The sequence below is a fragment of the Myxine glutinosa genome, chromosome 12, assembly GCF_964187855.1.
Source record: "Myxine glutinosa chromosome 12, kmMyxGlut1.1, whole genome shotgun sequence".
NCBI lineage: Eukaryota > Metazoa > Chordata > Myxini > Myxiniformes > Myxinidae > Myxine > Myxine glutinosa.
This window is the reverse complement of record NC_136272.1, coordinates 48,062,150-48,079,367: the sequence shown is the minus strand read 5'-3', so window position 1 is coordinate 48,079,367 and position 17,218 is coordinate 48,062,150. Positions and strand designations below refer to the sequence as shown.

At 44.4% G+C, this 17,218-nt stretch overlaps 2 protein-coding genes across 4 annotated transcripts in view; one reads left to right on the top strand and one right to left on the bottom strand.

The window, feature by feature from the left end:
* LOC137437832 (prostacyclin receptor-like) overlaps window positions 1–3,353 on the bottom strand; it is a 78,734-nt gene extending 75,381 nt beyond the window's left edge. Inside the window, exon 1 of the mRNA XM_068132498.2 lies at window positions 2,553–3,353. Coding sequence (XP_067988599.2) covers window positions 2,553–3,353 — 801 coding nt within the window. The remainder of the gene's footprint in view (window positions 1–2,552) is intronic.
* Window positions 3,354–3,571: 218 nt separating this feature from the next.
* Window positions 3,572–17,084, top strand: LOC144888518 (uncharacterized). 3 transcript variants are annotated; one of them, XM_078766801.1, is made up of 2 exons: window positions 3,572–3,711; window positions 13,683–17,084. In XM_078766801.1, the coding sequence occupies exon 2, from the start codon at window positions 14,532–14,534 to the stop codon at window positions 16,515–16,517; it is 1,986 nt and encodes a 661-aa protein (XP_078622927.1). In that variant the 5' UTR covers window positions 3,572–3,711; window positions 13,683–14,531; the 3' UTR covers window positions 16,518–17,084. The 3 variants fall into 3 exon arrangements, with proteins under 3 accessions (XP_078622927.1, XP_078622926.1, XP_078622929.1); XM_078766800.1 differs by lacking the exon at window positions 3,572–3,711 and adding an exon at window positions 3,716–3,756; XM_078766803.1 differs by lacking the exon at window positions 3,572–3,711 and adding an exon at window positions 5,061–5,477.
* Window positions 17,085–17,218: the final 134 nt, after the last annotated feature.

Below are 17,218 nucleotides of genomic sequence, written 5' to 3'. Positions count from 1 at the left end.
GTGAGGAAGAGCTGCGGGGAGGTATTGGGAGGTCCTAAACTTCCTAACGGTGCCATACAATCACATTCTGGTGCAACGAAGGGTCAGAATTAATGGAAACGAGTCCTTAACTGACATAGACTAAGAATAAATAGCAAGATGTCCTATAGTTGTCTTACATGAGATGCGGTGAACCTGGGCACGACATTTAATGGGGGAAATAGGGGGAGGTCGGGTCTACAGAGTGTTGTTTACAGAAAATGGGACTAGGGAATGGGGGATTGGGGATAGTTGGGAAGTATTGAGGAAACAGGGGAATATTTACAAGCGGATATGGATGGATGCAAATCCCATATCCACAACAGTATTAATTCAGAGGGTTGAATAATTATGTAAATTAGATATCTCTGTACTTCATATTTAATTATTTTGTAAAAATTAAAATATATACATATATTCCACGTTGATATTACGGGGTATTGTGTATGTAGATCAGTGACTAACAAAAAAAATCTCAATTTTATTCTTTGTGATTTCAGACTGTAAAGATAACAAAATTTGAAAAAGTCAAGGGGTTTCAATACTTTCTGAAGGCACTGCACAGTGCACATGCTTCATGATTGATGAATGTGCCTTGTAAATACGTCCGTCTTATCTGGTAAATGGTTTTCCATCCTGCCTGTTATTATCTCGTTCTATCCAATGGCTTGACCGAGTGTGTGCAAATGGATAACCAGGAAGTTTTTTTGCGGCGCTTTGGCCTGCAGGGCCGTAGGTCGGGGAGAGTCCGAGAAGTCCCCATCATGGTGAACCCTGAGACCCGTGCAAGTAACAATTGGTATCAGGAGTGGAATGGAGGTGGATATTTTGTGACCTTACAAGTCTCCGTTCCATCTCCTGAAACCCACACACATGTGGAGATACATAGCAGCCACCACCAACTTCCACGTTGGACATACATACATACATACATACATACATACATACATACATACATACACACAAACGTGGATACTTTGAGACCTGGGATGGCACTGTTCCACTTTCTGAAACCGGCCGCATATGGAGATAAAAACCAATAACATACACAAACACACACCGGTCCATGAATTATAGTGAAGATACTTGAACACTGTACAATAGAAATCGCCTTCATAATACTTCCAAGAACCATGCTATTTATTGAGAGGGCATGGCATGTGAGAGGGTGCAGTATAGGGGTGAAGAAGAGGCCGCCAGCAATATGTCTACGTACGATGCCAATTGACACGGCTTTCGATGGCAACCTGTAAAGCCTCAATCTTCTAAACTGCGACTCAACCTCATCTTATTACAGTGTATAAGGTCACTGCTTCAGTAGCGCTAAACTTCCAGTTTTAAAAAAAAAGATCTTTAAAATCATCGTTTTTATTGAAATTGAAGTATACACCTCAACACTCTGGGGTATCATGTTCTATGAACTCTAGTTAGTTGTGAAAACTTTTGTTAATAAAAAGCATGGCTGTTAAAGGCTAGACTTCACTCTATAGTAGATTAGCAGCATATAATTTTGTACACACTTGATGGGGCTTCCATTTTATTTCCCATTCCACCCCAATGACAGAGTACTACTGTACTTCATGATAACAAAAACAATAACAATATATAAAAGTGGGATTGAGAGAATTGAATAAATTAACATGCTGAATCCAATAGAAGCGAAAGGAATCTCCAAAACGCAACTTGGCAAGACAATGGAAGTTTGAGGAACCTTTAGTTGAATCTTACAGGAGGTTGTGGAAAATATTATTACATTTTTAGCTCTTTCACGAGCCTCGATTCAGTATACAAAAAAAAAAAAAAAAAAAAAAAAATCCGCCACCAAAGATGGACAGAGGTTATGTTTTCACCCCTGTCCGTCTATGAGCAGGATATCTCAAAAGGCTATGGACAATTTCGGACGAAACTTGGTGGAGAGGTTGGGTGTACGACAAAGACGAATCGATTTGATTTTGGTGAAGATCTGGATCCGGATATTATAAGTTTTTAAATTTTGAAAGTGATTATTCATATTGAGAGAGGGACAAAAACGATAGATGGTACGATAAGGGGTGTTGCAAAACATTTTACCTTTTGTTTTTCCCGAGAACCCGTTACGGTTGTGCATCAAACGTGCATCAAAGGAAGCATGCCTCGGGGGAAAAAAAGGTAAAATGTTTTGCAACACCCCTTATGTGCAAAATGTTGTGGACGAGTAATGACAAAACTAGGCAGATGAGTTGGGTAGGTGACAAGAACACGCTGATTGCATTTTGGTTCAGATCCAGATCCAGATCCAGCCTATTTAAAAAAAAAAAAAAAAATCAGTGCGATACAAAACGGAAACTGTTCAGCTTGGTGGAGGTGTGCGCTCCACTGTGTGCCGTTATAGTTATATACATATCTTAAGCTTTATTATCATTTTACGGACGTTCGGGGAGGTTTGTGGAACCTTTTTTTCGAAACTCCATGTAAAGACATTACAGATGAGCACAGATAGCAGAGATATGCAAAAGTTGGGACATTTGCTTCCATTGGATCAAGAGTGCACTCACCGTGAGCGGAATAGTGCAGGTTAGAGAGAGCAGCGTTATGCACGCCAGTACGGCTATGGTGTTTAACTCCTCTTCGTGTGAAACGTGCCCGCTGCGCTGAGTGCCGGACCACGAGTCGCAGCTCCTGCGTGCCCGGAATAGGCTCCGGGTGCGTCTCCGGCGAAGCATCCGCAGCAGGGAGACCATGACAGACAGGTTGCAGAAGATTATGGTGAGGCAAAACACCGCCGAGATGGCCGCGTACGCCACCGGGTACACGGTGTCGAGCGCATCGTGCGCCTTCATGTCCATGTAGCACCACGTGCCCGGTTCGTACATGCGCACGGTGCCGAACCCTCCTAGGGGCAACGTGCACACGGCGAGCGAAACCAGGTAGATGGAAGCGATGACGGCGCACGTGGACACGCGCCTGGACACGCTCTCGTAGCGGTACGGATGGCAGATGGACAGGTAGCGCTCCAGCGCCATGGCGCAAAGAATGGCAAGTGTGGCGAGTCCAAAGAAGAGGAGCATGAAAGACAGGTACCTGCAGAGACCCGCACCACCGAAACTAACAACCGTGGAGTTGTACGCATACGCGGTCAGAGCCACCGGGCCCGTGAGACACGATCCCAGGAGGTCGGTGACCGTGAGACCGAGGACCAGCGCGTAGAAGGGGGAACATTTGTTGGTCTTGTGGGTGGACAGGAGCAACCACAGAGCAATCAGATTTCCCGCCACGCCAACCGAGAAAATGATGGAGCTGCATGTGGGTCCGTATGCGGGATCGACAAACGTGCTGTTCTGGTCAAAACGTGCCATTCGGCCCAGGTGGGGCAGAGAGAGGGAAAAGGAAGAGCAAAGAGAGACGGAAAAGAAAGTGAGCAACTGGGTGGGGTTCAAAAGACTCGCAATGCCAATGATTTCAGTCAGAGGCAGGAAGAGGGGGAGAACAAGGGAATTAAAATGAAGATCAGGCAGAGATCGAAGTATAAAAGAGCAGAACAGATGTGCAGGAGCTTTTCAGGGACGAGAAACTAGTAAAACCTGTTGACGCCGGAGATAAGATCACTGCCGAGGTGTTCATGAACGCCTTTTCGAGCCGCCTATGAATCCCACCCCTAATGTCAATCCCACCCCTACACCCTTCCGCTCCTGTCAATCGAATCAGTCATACGCGGTAAGTTGGAGGTGATGGAAAACGAGTTGGTAAGAGTAATCAAAAGTGAGTTTTATTTATTACTTGCAAAATCGAAGATTTTTCAAGTATATCGGTCGGTTGCGTCTGTGGTTCTGTCTGTCTGTCTGTCTGTCTGTCTGTCTGTCTGTTTGTCTGTTTGTTTGTCGGTTTGTCATCGGCCTACAGGTCACAATTCTAAACCAATCGTCACGAAACTTCACAAAGTTGTATAGGTCGTCCCAATTGAGAAGCTCATTGATTTTTAGGTCAAAGGTCATCTGGAGGTCAAATTTCTAAAATCGCCATTTTAAATCCGATTGACTTGAAAATTGAACATCATTTGTATATTGAGTCACTAAATTGGGAAATGAACTATTTTTGAGGTCAAAAGGTCAAAGGTCAAATTTTCAAAATCATCAATTTTCATCTGAAAAGTCATAAATTTTGAACCGATTGACTTGAAAATTGAACAGCATTTGCATATCGAGTCACTAAATTGGGAAACATACTATTTTTGAGGTCAAAACGTCAAAGGTCAACTCAAGGTCGAACTTCCAAAATCATGAATTTTCATCTGAAAAGTTGTAAATTTTGAACCGATTGACTTGAAAATTGAACAGCATTTGTATAGTGCCTCAATGAATTGGGAAAGCAACTATTTTTGAGGTCAAAAGGTCAAAGGTCAAACTTCTAAAATCATCATTTTTCATCTGAAAAATCACCACTTTTCATCCTGTTGACCCGAGCTTTGATCAAGATCGTCAATTTTAATCTTGATGAAATGGACAATTTCCTGTATCAATGTAAAACTTTTGGGGGGAGGGGGGCGGATTTTGCAAGTATCGTGCTCCGCATGACGTCTTCTTGTTTATTTATTAGTCTTGACCAGAAGTGAAGTGATACTGCGCGTGCAATCCTGGAGGATGGTGATGTGGCCTTTGGTGAATGAAAGCTAATGACGTCACACAACCAATTGATTGGAGTGCTTCCTCGGAGTCGCTACAGCTCTATCAGTCCATGTGTCAATCCTTGGGAATCAATTTGAACGGAACCATTGCCTTCTTTTTCTTTTCTTTTTTACTTGATCCTACTTTCCATCCAATGCGTGCTCTAATTATACCAATACGGGTCTGCGCATTTTCAGAAACAAAACAGGCCAAACACTTGCCATGTACGCAGAGTCCAAGTGAGGATCAGAAGTGAAGACCGCATGTAACGGAACACGTAAGCAGGCTCGGACCTTGGCCTGAACCTGGTGACTGGGGAGAGAGGAGGCGGGGGAGGAGAGTGATGGATAGTGCCATTTATTTATTTATTTGATGCACCTACTATTTACAGAGCGTTGGTTCACTCAAACAGTTTCCTGCCAAGGCTGGTTTGCCACAGCCTTCATAGCATCGTTTGTCCATGCTCTATCCTTTCAAATGCTCAGCATCAAGCAATGAAGCAGCACATACCATAGGTTAAAGCCTAAAGGTAACATAAATATGAGGAAGTATAGGTAAGATGAGTGATCATTATAAGCAGCCTTGGTGGTGCAATGGTTCGAGCGTCCGCTCTGAGTCAGGAAGGTCTGAGGATCCAACCTTGGTCGAGTCATACCAAAGACTTCAAAAATGGTACGTGCTGCTTCCTTGCTCGAGTTTCAGCATTTGCAAAGGACCAGAACAGACCAACAACCATAGGTTGCTAATAATAGCGCAGGCGTTGATGGGCCTCGTGATGGGCTCCGTGGCTGGCAAGACCTATATTGTGATACATATGAGGTAAGATTATACAGTGCATTCAGAAAGTATTCAGACCCCTTAGTCAGGTTCACTATGTTTTTTTCGTTCAAAATCATGGTAGATTAGCAAACCTATACATTTTTGGAAACGTTATTACATGGAAAATCTGAAAATCAATGTTTACATTTGCCAATTCCGACCAATTCGATTCGACCAATTCGACCAATCGACCAATTCCATTCGACCAATTCGACCAATTCGACCATTCGACCAATCGTTTCGATCGATCATTCGACCATTCGACCAATTCGATTCGATTCATCGAATTCGATTCGATCGACCATTCGACCAATTCGATTTGCCAATCAATTTGACCGACCTTTGCTTGTGTGGAACGGACTGTGAAAACGATGCGGACTATATTGTCGGATACGACACACAGGACAGTGATGACGAACTCTAAATGGCATATTCTGTAATCGTGTATGTTTGATGCCATTGACTGCCTGTGTATATTTTGTCATTGACTGCCTGTGTAGATGTGAAGTTATACTGACTGCATGTGTATATATGATTTTGCTGACTGCCTGTGTATGTTTGGTGATATGAATTATTGTGACACATTTTGATGTTATTAACTGCCTGTACAAAATGATAACATGTATTTGATTATGCAACTTATCGCGAATATAAAGACAGTATTTTGCAATACAAAACCTTTGATTCGTGTCTTACCATTCCCCATAGCACTAATTTGATACTTCCATTGGATTCCTTGTCCCTGAAAATATAAGTTTAGTATATTTTAAAAAGTTTTTAGGGTAATTAGAGGCAGAAATAGAACAAAATATGTATTTTACAGTGGCCATTTTGAAAATCAAAAATGGCCGCCATACAAGTATCTCTCCAAATGTAAACATTGATTTTTAGTTTCCTTATGCTATAACCTTTCCAAAAATGTATAGGTTTGCTAATCTACCATGATTTTGAACGAAATATAATTTATTGACATAGTGAACCTGACTACCTTCACTTTTTTCACATTATGTTATGATTCAACCTTATGCTGAAATCGTTTAAATTAATTTATTCCCTCATCAATCTCCACTCAATACCCCATAATGACAAAGAGAAAACAGGATTTTAGAAAGTTTTGCAAATTTATTAAAAAGAAAAAACGGAAATATCACATTTACATAAGTATTCAGACCCTTTGCTATGACACTTGAAATTTAGCTCAGGTACCTCCCATTTCTCTTGATCATCTTTGAGATGTTTCTACACCTTGATTGGAGTCCACCTGTGGTAAATTCAATTGATTGGACATGATTTGGAAAGGCACACACCTGTCTATATAAGGTCTCACAGCTGACAATGCATATCAGAGCAAAAATCAAGCCATGAGGTCGAAGGAACTGCCTGCAGAGTTCAGAGACAGGATTGTGTCGAGGCACAGATGGTTCCTAAGAACACAGTGGCCTCCATAATTCTTAAATGGAAGAAGTTTGGACCAACCAGGACTCTTCCTAGAGCTGGCCGCCGGGCCAAACTGAGCAATCGGGGAAGAAGGGCCTTGGTAATAGAGGTGAATTAGAACCCGATGGTCACTGGCTGAGCTCCAGAGATCCTGTGTGGAGATGGGAGAAACTTCCAGAAGGACAACCATCACTGCAACACTCCACCGATCTGGGCTTTATGGCAGAGTGGCCAGACGGAAGCCTCTCCTCAGTGAAAGACACATGAAAGCCCACAGAATTTTGTTTCTCACAGTCTGAGAGTCCTTTAGGTGTTTTTTTGCAAACTCCAAGCGGGCTTTCATGTGTCAAGCTCAGTCAAGTTGTGTGTGGAGAGTTGATGGACAGCAATCTTCAAGTCATGCCACAGATTTTTGATTGGATTTAGGTTGAGGCCACTCAAGGACATTTATCTTTTTGTTCCTTAACCATTCCAGTGTAGCTTTTGCTGTGTGCTTCAGGTCGTTGTCGTGCTAAAAGGTGAACTTCCGTCTCAAATTCAGCTTTCTTGCAGAGGGTAGCAGGATTTTCTCTAGGATTCTTCTGTATTTTGCTCCATCCATTCTCCCATCTATCCTGACAAGTGCCCCAGTCCTTGCTGATGAGGAACATCCCCATAACATGTTACTGCCACCACCATGCTTCACAGTAGGGATGGTGTTCTTTGGGTGATATGATGTGTTGGGTTTACACCAAACGTAACGTTTTGCATTTCGGCCAAAAAGGTCCATGTTGGTTTCGTCAGACCACAAAACTTTTTGCCACATGGCTTCAAAATCTCCGGAGTGGTTTTTTGCATACCTCAAACAGGACTCAAGGTGGAAGTTTGAGTAATGACTTCCTTATTGTACAGTCCAGACTTGTGGAATGCTTGGGATATTGTTGTCACATGCACACAGTGACCAGTCTTTGCCATAAAGGCCTGTAGCTCTTTCAAAGTTGTTATTGGCCTATTGGTGGCTTCTATAATCAGTTTCCTCTTTGCTTGGTCATCCAGTGTGGAAGGACGACCTGATCTAAGCAGGGTCTTGGTGGTACCATACGCCTTCCACTTCTTAATGATTGTCTTAACTCTGCTCCAATGGATATTCAAGGCTTTTGAAATATTTTTATACCCATCCCCTGATTTGTGCCTTTCCACAACTTCATCCCAGAGATCTTTTGAAAGCTCATTGGTGCTCTTGGTTGAGTCTTTGGGGTGAAATGCACTACCCAGCAAAGGAAACCTACAGGAACAGCTGATTTTATTCTGAAATAATCAAAATCATCACAATTTAATGCAGGTGTGTTTTGAAGGTGATTATTTACACCACAGCTAATTAGGTTTACTCTCCATGAAATGGAGAGGAAACCTATTATTACTGCTAGAGTTTTTCTTATTATTATTCTTCTGCCCTATTTTGCACCTCCGAAAACTTCATAATTAATGTACTCAGCAACCGCTGTTCGGATTGACAGGAAATTTTCATCAAATGATCGACTCAGCTCCTAGAATTTTTTAGTGCTAATTATGACGTCATAGGTGACGTGGTATGGGCGCCATCTTGTAAAACAAATTCAACTTTTCCCCTCTGTATCTCCGCAACGGCTCAATGGAAAAATTTGTGGAATGGCTCATTCTAAAGAACTCTTCAATGGGAACAAAAGACATGTGTATCGAGTTAATTAAAAATGCTAACATTAAGAGGTTAGAATTCGTCAAACAAAAATTTTCTCCCCCGAAAATGGGATTTTTTCCCCAGATGCTTAGTTAAAAAAAACTCAGATTGCAAAAAATTTCGAAGTCATACGTCACATGGTTCGGCCGCCATCTTGTTTTTCATGAAAAAACACAAAAACCCCTTTTTCTCCGCAACGGCTGAACGGATCGAGCCCAAACTTGGCATGCATATTCGCATACCCATGACAAACAAAAAAGTCAACGAGCTAGACCTCATCCGACACATGGTTTCAGAGTTATGACGTTTTAAAGCTCAAACTAGAAATGGTATCACCTCCATAATTTGTGGAGATATCGAGTGGAAACTTCACACAAATGTTCTGCATGGGGGGATGTTTCAACGTTACTTGAGACGTTTTGATAAGTCACATGGTTTGGCCGCAATAAATAATGGAATTTAAATTTTAAAAAGCTTGTAACTCTTGAACCACTGCATGGATCGATTTGAAGTTTTAAGGCAATGTAGCTCTCATCAAGCGGAAGAAGTGTGCAAAATTTCAAGATGATTGGATGTACGGTCTCGAAGCTATAAGTCTTTATTGTTGAAAGAGGAAGAAACGCACCATTTTGTCCTTCCAGGCCATGTCTCCCAGTGCTCTTGCCATTTTAAGTTTTAATTTCCTTTAAAAAACATTTTCTCCGCAATAATAGGGCCGATTGAGATCAAATTTGCACCATAGGGGGGACTCCATCTGTAGAATATTTTAATGGTAATTATGACGTCGCAGGTCACGTGGTTCGGCCGCAATATTGTTTTTCGTGAAAACACGAAAACCCCTTTTTCTCTGCAATGGCTGAACAGATCGAGGCCAGCTTTGCAGGCAGAATCGCATACCCATGATGAACAAAAACGTCAGTGAGCATGACGTCATGCGTCACATGGTTTCAGAGTTATGACGTTTTTAAGCATGAACCTTTAAAACCTAGCTCCTCCCTCATTTTTGATCCAATCGAGAAGAAACTTCACAGAACTGTTCAGCATGTCAGTCTACTAAAATGCCATTTTAGAATTTGCGATAGGTCACGTGGTTTGGCAGATATCATGAATTAAACGAAAATATTATTTTAAAATGGATATATCTTGAATCGCTTTATTGATCGATGTGAAACTGTGTGCATGTGAAAAAAAGTGGGGTTGTATGAAAAGTGGGGTTGTATCAAATGTGGGGTTGTATCAAAAGTGGGTGCGAGTAAACCGGTCATCACTGCCAGCAGTTTTAAAGTGGCAGTTCTAGTTTACAATTGCTATTATAAGGGGGTGGACATTTATCCAACCAAGATACTATAGTAGAAGTCATGAAGAGTAACAAGTGTGCAAAATTTCAAGATGATTGGATGTACGGTCTGGAAGCTAGAAGTTGTTATTGCCTGAAGAAGAACAACCACAACCCTTTTTTTGACCAGGCCATGTGACATAACCACCTCACGAGCTAAGGGGAGCTCGAAATTAAATTGTCTTCGGATTTAGCAGTCGCTAGAGGGTGTTAACATTCGAATGCAACAAATCTGGGAAAATTGTGATGAATTTTCGTAAAACTACACAATATTGTCATTTACATTGGAAAATAACATTGTAAAACTCTCCGCCGCCTCGGCTTATTTCTCGCTCTGAAGTTCATCCTGTCTTCAATTTTAAGGAGAAAGAGAGGTATCTGCAAGCAATGGTGACCTTTATTTGGTGGAAATCCGATGAAAAATGACGAAGTTATTCAAAATCTAACCGTTTAAATGGATCGCATTTCCAAAGTGAATTCTTCCTCAGGTAAAATATCCATGTGTGCAGGCAGACCTTGCGGCGTCCATTTTGCTCCGATTTGAAATCGGATTTCGATTGTCGTATTGCCTTGGATGAGTTAACAAAATACCACAACAAATTTGGTGACAATCATGAAAAATTTGATCAAGTTCAATCGACGGGATACTTCGTTCTTCCGCTGACATACGGCACAGGCCACGGATGACGTCATGCCACGGCATGACGTTCTTCCACGGGTGGCAGATATCGTTAATTAAACGAAAATATTTTAAAAAATGGATGGGGTGGGGGGATGTGTGTGTGTTTGTGTGGAGGGGTGTGCATGTGGGGGGAGGGGTGTGGGGGTGTTTGTGTGTGGGTGTGTGTATGTGTGTGTGTGTGTGTGTGTGTGTGTGGATGTGTGTGTGTGTGGATGTCTGTGTGTGTGGATGTCTGTGTGTGTGGATGTCTGTGTGTGTGTGTGTGGGTGGGGGGGGGGGGGGGGGGGATATGTGGGGGGGGGGGGGGGGGGTGTGTATGGGGGGGCAGGTGTGTGTGTGTGTATGTGTGGAGGTGGGGTGTGTGTGTGTGTGTGTGTATGTGTGGAGGGGTGTGTGTGTGTGTGGAGGGGTGTGCGTGTGTGTGTTGGGGGTGGGGTGGGGAGATGTGTGCGTGTGTTTGTGTGTGGATGTGTGGATGTGCGTGTGTGTGGATGTGTGTGTGGGTGGGTGTGGGGGGGGCAGGTGGATATGTGTCTGTGTGGAGGAGTGTTCGTGTGGGGGGAGGGGTGTGGGGGTGTTTGTGTGTGTGGGTGGGAGGGGGATATGTGGGGGGGGGGTGCATATGGGGGGGGGCAGGTGTGTGTGTGTGTATGTGTGGAGGTGGGGTGTGTGTGTGTGTGTGTATGTGTGGAGGGGTGTGTGTGTGTGTGGAGGGGTGTGCATGTGTGTGTTGGGGGTGGGGTGGGGAGATGTGTGCGTGTGTTTGTGTGTGGATGTGTGGATGTGCATGTGTGTGGATGTGTGTGTGGGTGGGTGTGGGGGGGCAGGTGGATATGTGTCTGTGTGGAGGAGTGTTCGTGTGGGGGGAGGGGTGTGGGGGTGTTTGTGTGTGTGCATGTGTGTTAGGGTTGGGGGGGGATGTGTGAGTGTGGTTGTGTGTGTGTTAGGGGTGGGGGGATGTGTGTGTGTGTGTGTGTGTGTGTGTTGGGGGTGGGGGGATGTGTGCATGTGTTTGTGTGTGTGTGTTAGGGGTGGGGGGATGTGTGTGGGTGTGTGTGTGTGTGTGTGTGTGTGTTAGGGGTGGGGGTGGGGGGATGTGTGCATGTGTTTGTGTGTGTGTATGTGTGTATGTGGGTGGGGGGTAGGGGGAATGTGTGTGTGTGTGGGGATGTGTGTGTGTGTGTGTGGGGGGGAGGGGGAATGTTTGTGTGTGTGGATGTGCGGATGTGCATGTGTGTGGATGTCTGTCTGACTGTCTGTGTGTGTGGGTGGGGGGGGGGTGGATATGTGTGTGTGTGGGGGGGGGGGGTTGGGGTGTGTGTATGGAGGGGGGGCAGGTGTGTGTGTGTGTGTGTGTGTGTGTGTGAAGGGGGGATGTGGGTGTGGGTGTGGGTGTGTGTGTGGGGATGTGTGTGGGGGGATGTGTGTGTGTGTGGATGTGTGTGTGGGTGTGGGGGGGGGTGGATATGTGTGTGTGTGGGAAGGGGTTGGGGTGTGCATGTGGAGGAGGGGGGGTTGGATATGTGTGTGTGTGTGTGTGTGTGTGTGTGTGTGTATATGTGTGGAGGGGTGTGCGTGTGTGTGTATGTGTGTGTGTTGGGGGTGGGGGGATGTGTGTATGTGTGTGTGTGAGTGGATGTGTGGATGTGTGGATGTGCGTGTGTGTGGATGTGTGGATGTGTGTGTTTGTGGGTGTTAGGGGTGGGGGGGGGGAGTGTTTTGTGTTGTATTGTGGGGGGTGGGGGAGTGTTGTGTTGTGTTGTGTTGTGTTGTGTTGTGTTGTGGGGGGTGGGGGATGGGGGAGTGTTGTGTTGTGTTGTGTTGTGGGGTGTGGGGGAGTGTTGTGTTGTGTTGTGTTGTGTTGTGTTGTGGGGGGTGGGGGAGTGTTGTGTTGTGTTGTGGGGTTGTATCAAAAGTGGGGTTGTATCAAAAGTGGGGTTGTATGAAAAGTGGGGTTGTATCAAATGTGGGGTTGTATCAAAAGTGGGTGCGAGTAAACCGGTCATCACTGCCAGCAGTTTTAAAGTGGCAGTTCTAGTTTACAATTGCTATTATAAGGGGGTGGACATTTATCCAACCAAGATAATCTAGTTTTGTATTATTCATTAATTTTCTGAAATTTGTACAACATGTTTTTCACTTGGAAGTTATGGGTTACAATGTGTAAGTAAAGGTGGAAAAAGTCTGATTTAATACAATTCAATTCCAGGCCCTAAGGCAACAAAATGTGAAAATTTTGAAAGGGCAGTCTTTCTATCGGCTTTCTATCTATCGTAGACTTTCTATCGTAGACTTTCGTATCGTAGAGTAGATAGAAAGTAGACTTTCTATCGGCATTGTATGTATATATATATATAGACATGATTGGTTACCACTGCAGTTCGAACAGTTCACAATCACACCTGCATTCAATCAAAGTGTCAGTGATGCTATCTAATAGTTCAAGCTCAAGGAATGCATCTGGTCAGCAAGCCAGCAATCATGTCAAACGTACAAATCGAGTGCCATTAAACTGAACTTCCCACATGCTGTTGTGCATGTGCATCAGATAATCATGAATCATGCTGTGCACTTGATCATAAAAGACTGCAGTTTTGATATGCAATCCACATAGCCTAAATAGTCCAGCGGCTAAGTCGAAAAATATTTCACTTTGTGGAGAAATTATGAAACTTTGCAGACAGGTGGAGGACCCCAGTAGGAACATTTTTCGATTAGGACCCAACTCTGAAACGTCCCCTGGTGGCCGCCATCTTGAATTTCAGAATGGCCGCCAGATTTGATATATATTTGCCTATAACTTCGAAACTAAAGCAGATAGAAATACGATTGCAGTGGCTAACCCCCCCCCCCCCCCCCATGACAATTTGGGTGAACAGGTGATCAGTTAGCACCCCATATGATTTTACTAAGCACCCCATATTATTTCAGTGCTGCCATCTGTTTGCATTAGTTTAGGTTAAGACAGAAGATTTCCTTTTTTATGCAAGAAAGTTCTTTGCAGACATCAAAGTTCGTTATCATTATTGTATTAACGCATGTTTTCTTTTACAGGTGGAAAACCATAAACCATGTCCAGGTCATTCAAGATCGTTCCTTCAGCATCAACAGACAGCTCATCAAAGGCAGGAGGAATACCTGACTTCAACTGGAGCATCTGTGTCCTTTGCCAATTGAGGAAAACCCAGGACCCCCTTGTTGTACCTGACAGGGGAAAGCGGCTTACGAAAGGAATGGGATACCGGACACTCGCCCAAGAACGAAATAACGCTAAGGATGCTGGCTACAACCCATTGAAAATTGATTTCACTAATCTAGATGATGGGACTGACATTGAGCAAACACTACGTGCACATCAGGCTTGCTGGCATAAACTTTGTAAAAATGAATATTGTGAACTGAAGTTAGATAGATTGAGAAAGCGTAAGGTAGCCTGTGACGATGAACCTGAAGCATCTCCCACAAAAACTAGGAGAATGAGTGCAGATAAGCGTACCGCAGGCAAAAAGGACATGTGTCTGTTCTGTGACAGTAGTGAAGGTGAACTCCATGCTGCGTCAACCTGTGAAGGATTCCTTCGAGCATCCCATGTGACCAAAACCCGCAGGGCACATCAGGTTACTGCCACAGCTTTGTATCAGTTACAGCAAAAGGCCTATTCGGATTTTAAACACACGGAAAGCACAGACCATCATGATGGTGAACCTGACCCAATCGAGTTCACTGAGTGGTGTGCCGGGAGGTCCGATAAGTACCCACAGTTTCATTTTTGGCAGACGGTGTTAGATTTTGAACTGACAATCTTCCAATTCGTAAGGTCCTTGCAAGTGACTGATTTTGACATGTACATTGCATCACAAGCAGATTTAGTACCGTGGTTCTTTGCATTGGACATGACAAACTATGCCCGCTGGCTACCAGTTCATGTGCGAGACGTGTCCAATTTGCAGGATAAGTGCCCGGATGTCCATCGTGAGTTCAAGCATGGAGGATTCACTTCAAACAAGACGTCGACCGTTCTCGGCTATTTCGTTGGACCAAGCACACGAGCAGGTTAACGCACTCGTTAAGGGGGACGGCGGAGTTGTTGGTCTTACGGAAAACCCTGGAGCGCTTAGGAGATGGATGGTTGCTGGACCTGAAATAGCAAGACTAGTTGGAGAGTTTGAGGATGGTTTCAACGACGCCGGGGCATCCATGACACCTGCTCGCCACCATGAACAGACGAAAAGCGTCCAGGAGAAATTTGTTGAAGATGTACGATCATTGGTTGCCACAATTGAAGAAATGGGCAACCCTTTCATGGAAGATAGTATGGACTTGCTGAATCTCAATTCCAAAGTCATCATGCCAGAAAAAGTAGTGAAAGCCATGAGGAACGTCAATGCGCTGGGAAAGTCAAAATATGATGAATTTGTGGAAGAGCGTTTCAAGTCCAATTCGAAGTCAATTGGAGACACCATTTCCCGCAACAATGTGGCTGTGTTCAGCAAGCCTGGTGTGCAAAAGACAAAGGCAGCAGGAAAGTTGACTGAGCTGAAGAATGACAGGGCTCTGTTCTCAAGGTTGTACATTGCTAGTCAAAAGAGAGAAGGGGATATCGATAAATTCTTCAGGCACGAAAACCAGTCTAGTCCACCGTCACTCGCAAGTGGAGGTCAGATGAGACAAGGTGACAAGCATCAGCTTCTGGACTGTCTCAATGGTGTGATGACCGATGATGGTACGGCCTTGGTGGTTGATGCTAAAGTTCTTGATGGCCCTGCTGTTGTCCACTTTCTACAGCCTGGTACCTGTGCCACCTTCGAAGATTATGCCCAAGATATCTTTATCCCATATGTGGTTAGGGAACTGGGGAATGCTAGTCGCATTGATATTGTTTGGGATGTCTATCGGTCGGACAGCTTGAAAAACGCAACGAGAGAGAAAAGGGGCTGTGGTACAAGACGCCGAGTGACTTCCTCAACACTAATTCCAGGTAACTGGCCAAGCTTTCTCCGAAACAGCGACAACAAACATGAGCTATTCCTGTTTCTTGCCCAGAAATGTGTGAACTACCAAATGGCAGGTGACAAGCTCATCTACAGCACTGTGGATGACAAAGTTGTGTGCTCTTCCAAAGACGCCATCAATGCAGCTCTTGCCCCTTGCTCACACGAGGAAGCAGACTCGAGGATCTTTGTTCATGTCATTGACATGGTTCGGCATGGACATACAAAAGTGATGATCCGCACTGTGGACACTGATGTAGTGGTGATTGCAATTGCTCACTTCTTGAACATTGGCCTCAAGGAACTTTGGGTTGCCTTTGGAACTGGTAAGAAGTACAGGCACATCGCAGTACACCAAATCGTCGCTAACATAGGACCAGAGAAGTCCAAGGCTCTGACATTTTTCCATGCGTTTACTGGCTGCGATACGGTGTCCTTCTTCGCAAACCGTGGAAAGAAGTCTGCATGGCAGGCATGGCAGGCATATCCAGATGCTACAGAAGCATTTGGGACATTGTGTTCACAACCAGATGAGGTGCCGAGTACTGTCATGGACATCCTGGAACGATTTGTTGTGTTGCTGTACGACCGTACATGTGAACTTCAGGGTGTGGATGCTGCATGGCGATACCTGTTCTCTAAGAGGTCAAGGGAGATTGAGAATATACCTCCAACAGCATCGGCTCTCTTGGAACACACAAGGAGAGCTACATTTCAAGCAGGTCACATCTGGGGTCAGTCGTTGGTCTCCAACCCAGTTGTTCCCCCTCCAGCTGATTGGGGTTGGGAGAAGGATGGCGAGATATGGACAGTGATATGGGCCGTACTACCCGAGGCATCTAAGGCGTGCTACGAGCTCCTGAGCTGCAAGTGCAAGAAAACTTGTAAAGGAAACTGAAAATGCAACAAAGCAAATCTCCAGTGCACATCCCTATGTGCCTGTGACGGACAGTGCTATGAAAACTGACGTTAGCCACTGAAGTTGCAGTCCTATGTAATTTGGATTAAGGGTTATAAGAAAATATGTCGAATATGGCGGCCATCTTGGAATCCAAGATGGCGGACACCAGATATGCATTGTCTTTGATTTCACTGGATTCCTTGAGTCTGAAAATGGGGGGTTAGCCACTGAAATCGTATTTCTATCTGCTTTAGTTTCGAAGTTATAGGCAAATATATATCAAATGTGACAGCCATATTGAAATTCAAGATGGCGGCCACCAGGGGGCATTTCAGAGTTGGGTCCTAATCGAAAAATGTTCCGACTGGGGTCCCCAACCTGTGTGCAAAGTTTCATAATTTCTCCACAAAGTGAAATATTTTTCGACTTAGCCGCTGGACTAGCTCTCAAATGTTGTGTTTGTGTGCTTCCCCTTCTCTCCCCATCTTGTCTTCCGCTCCCTCTTTTTATATATTTTGTTTGTCTGGTTGATTTGTTTGTGAAATAAATTTAACTCTTTCACGAGCCTCGATTCAGTATACAAAAATCAATCATTCGACTGTCCGGAAGATCATCTACAAGTGGAGAAGATTCCAAACAACGGCCAACTTGTTCAGGCCAGGCCGCCCCAGCAAGTTCAGCCCGAGAGCAGACCGCAA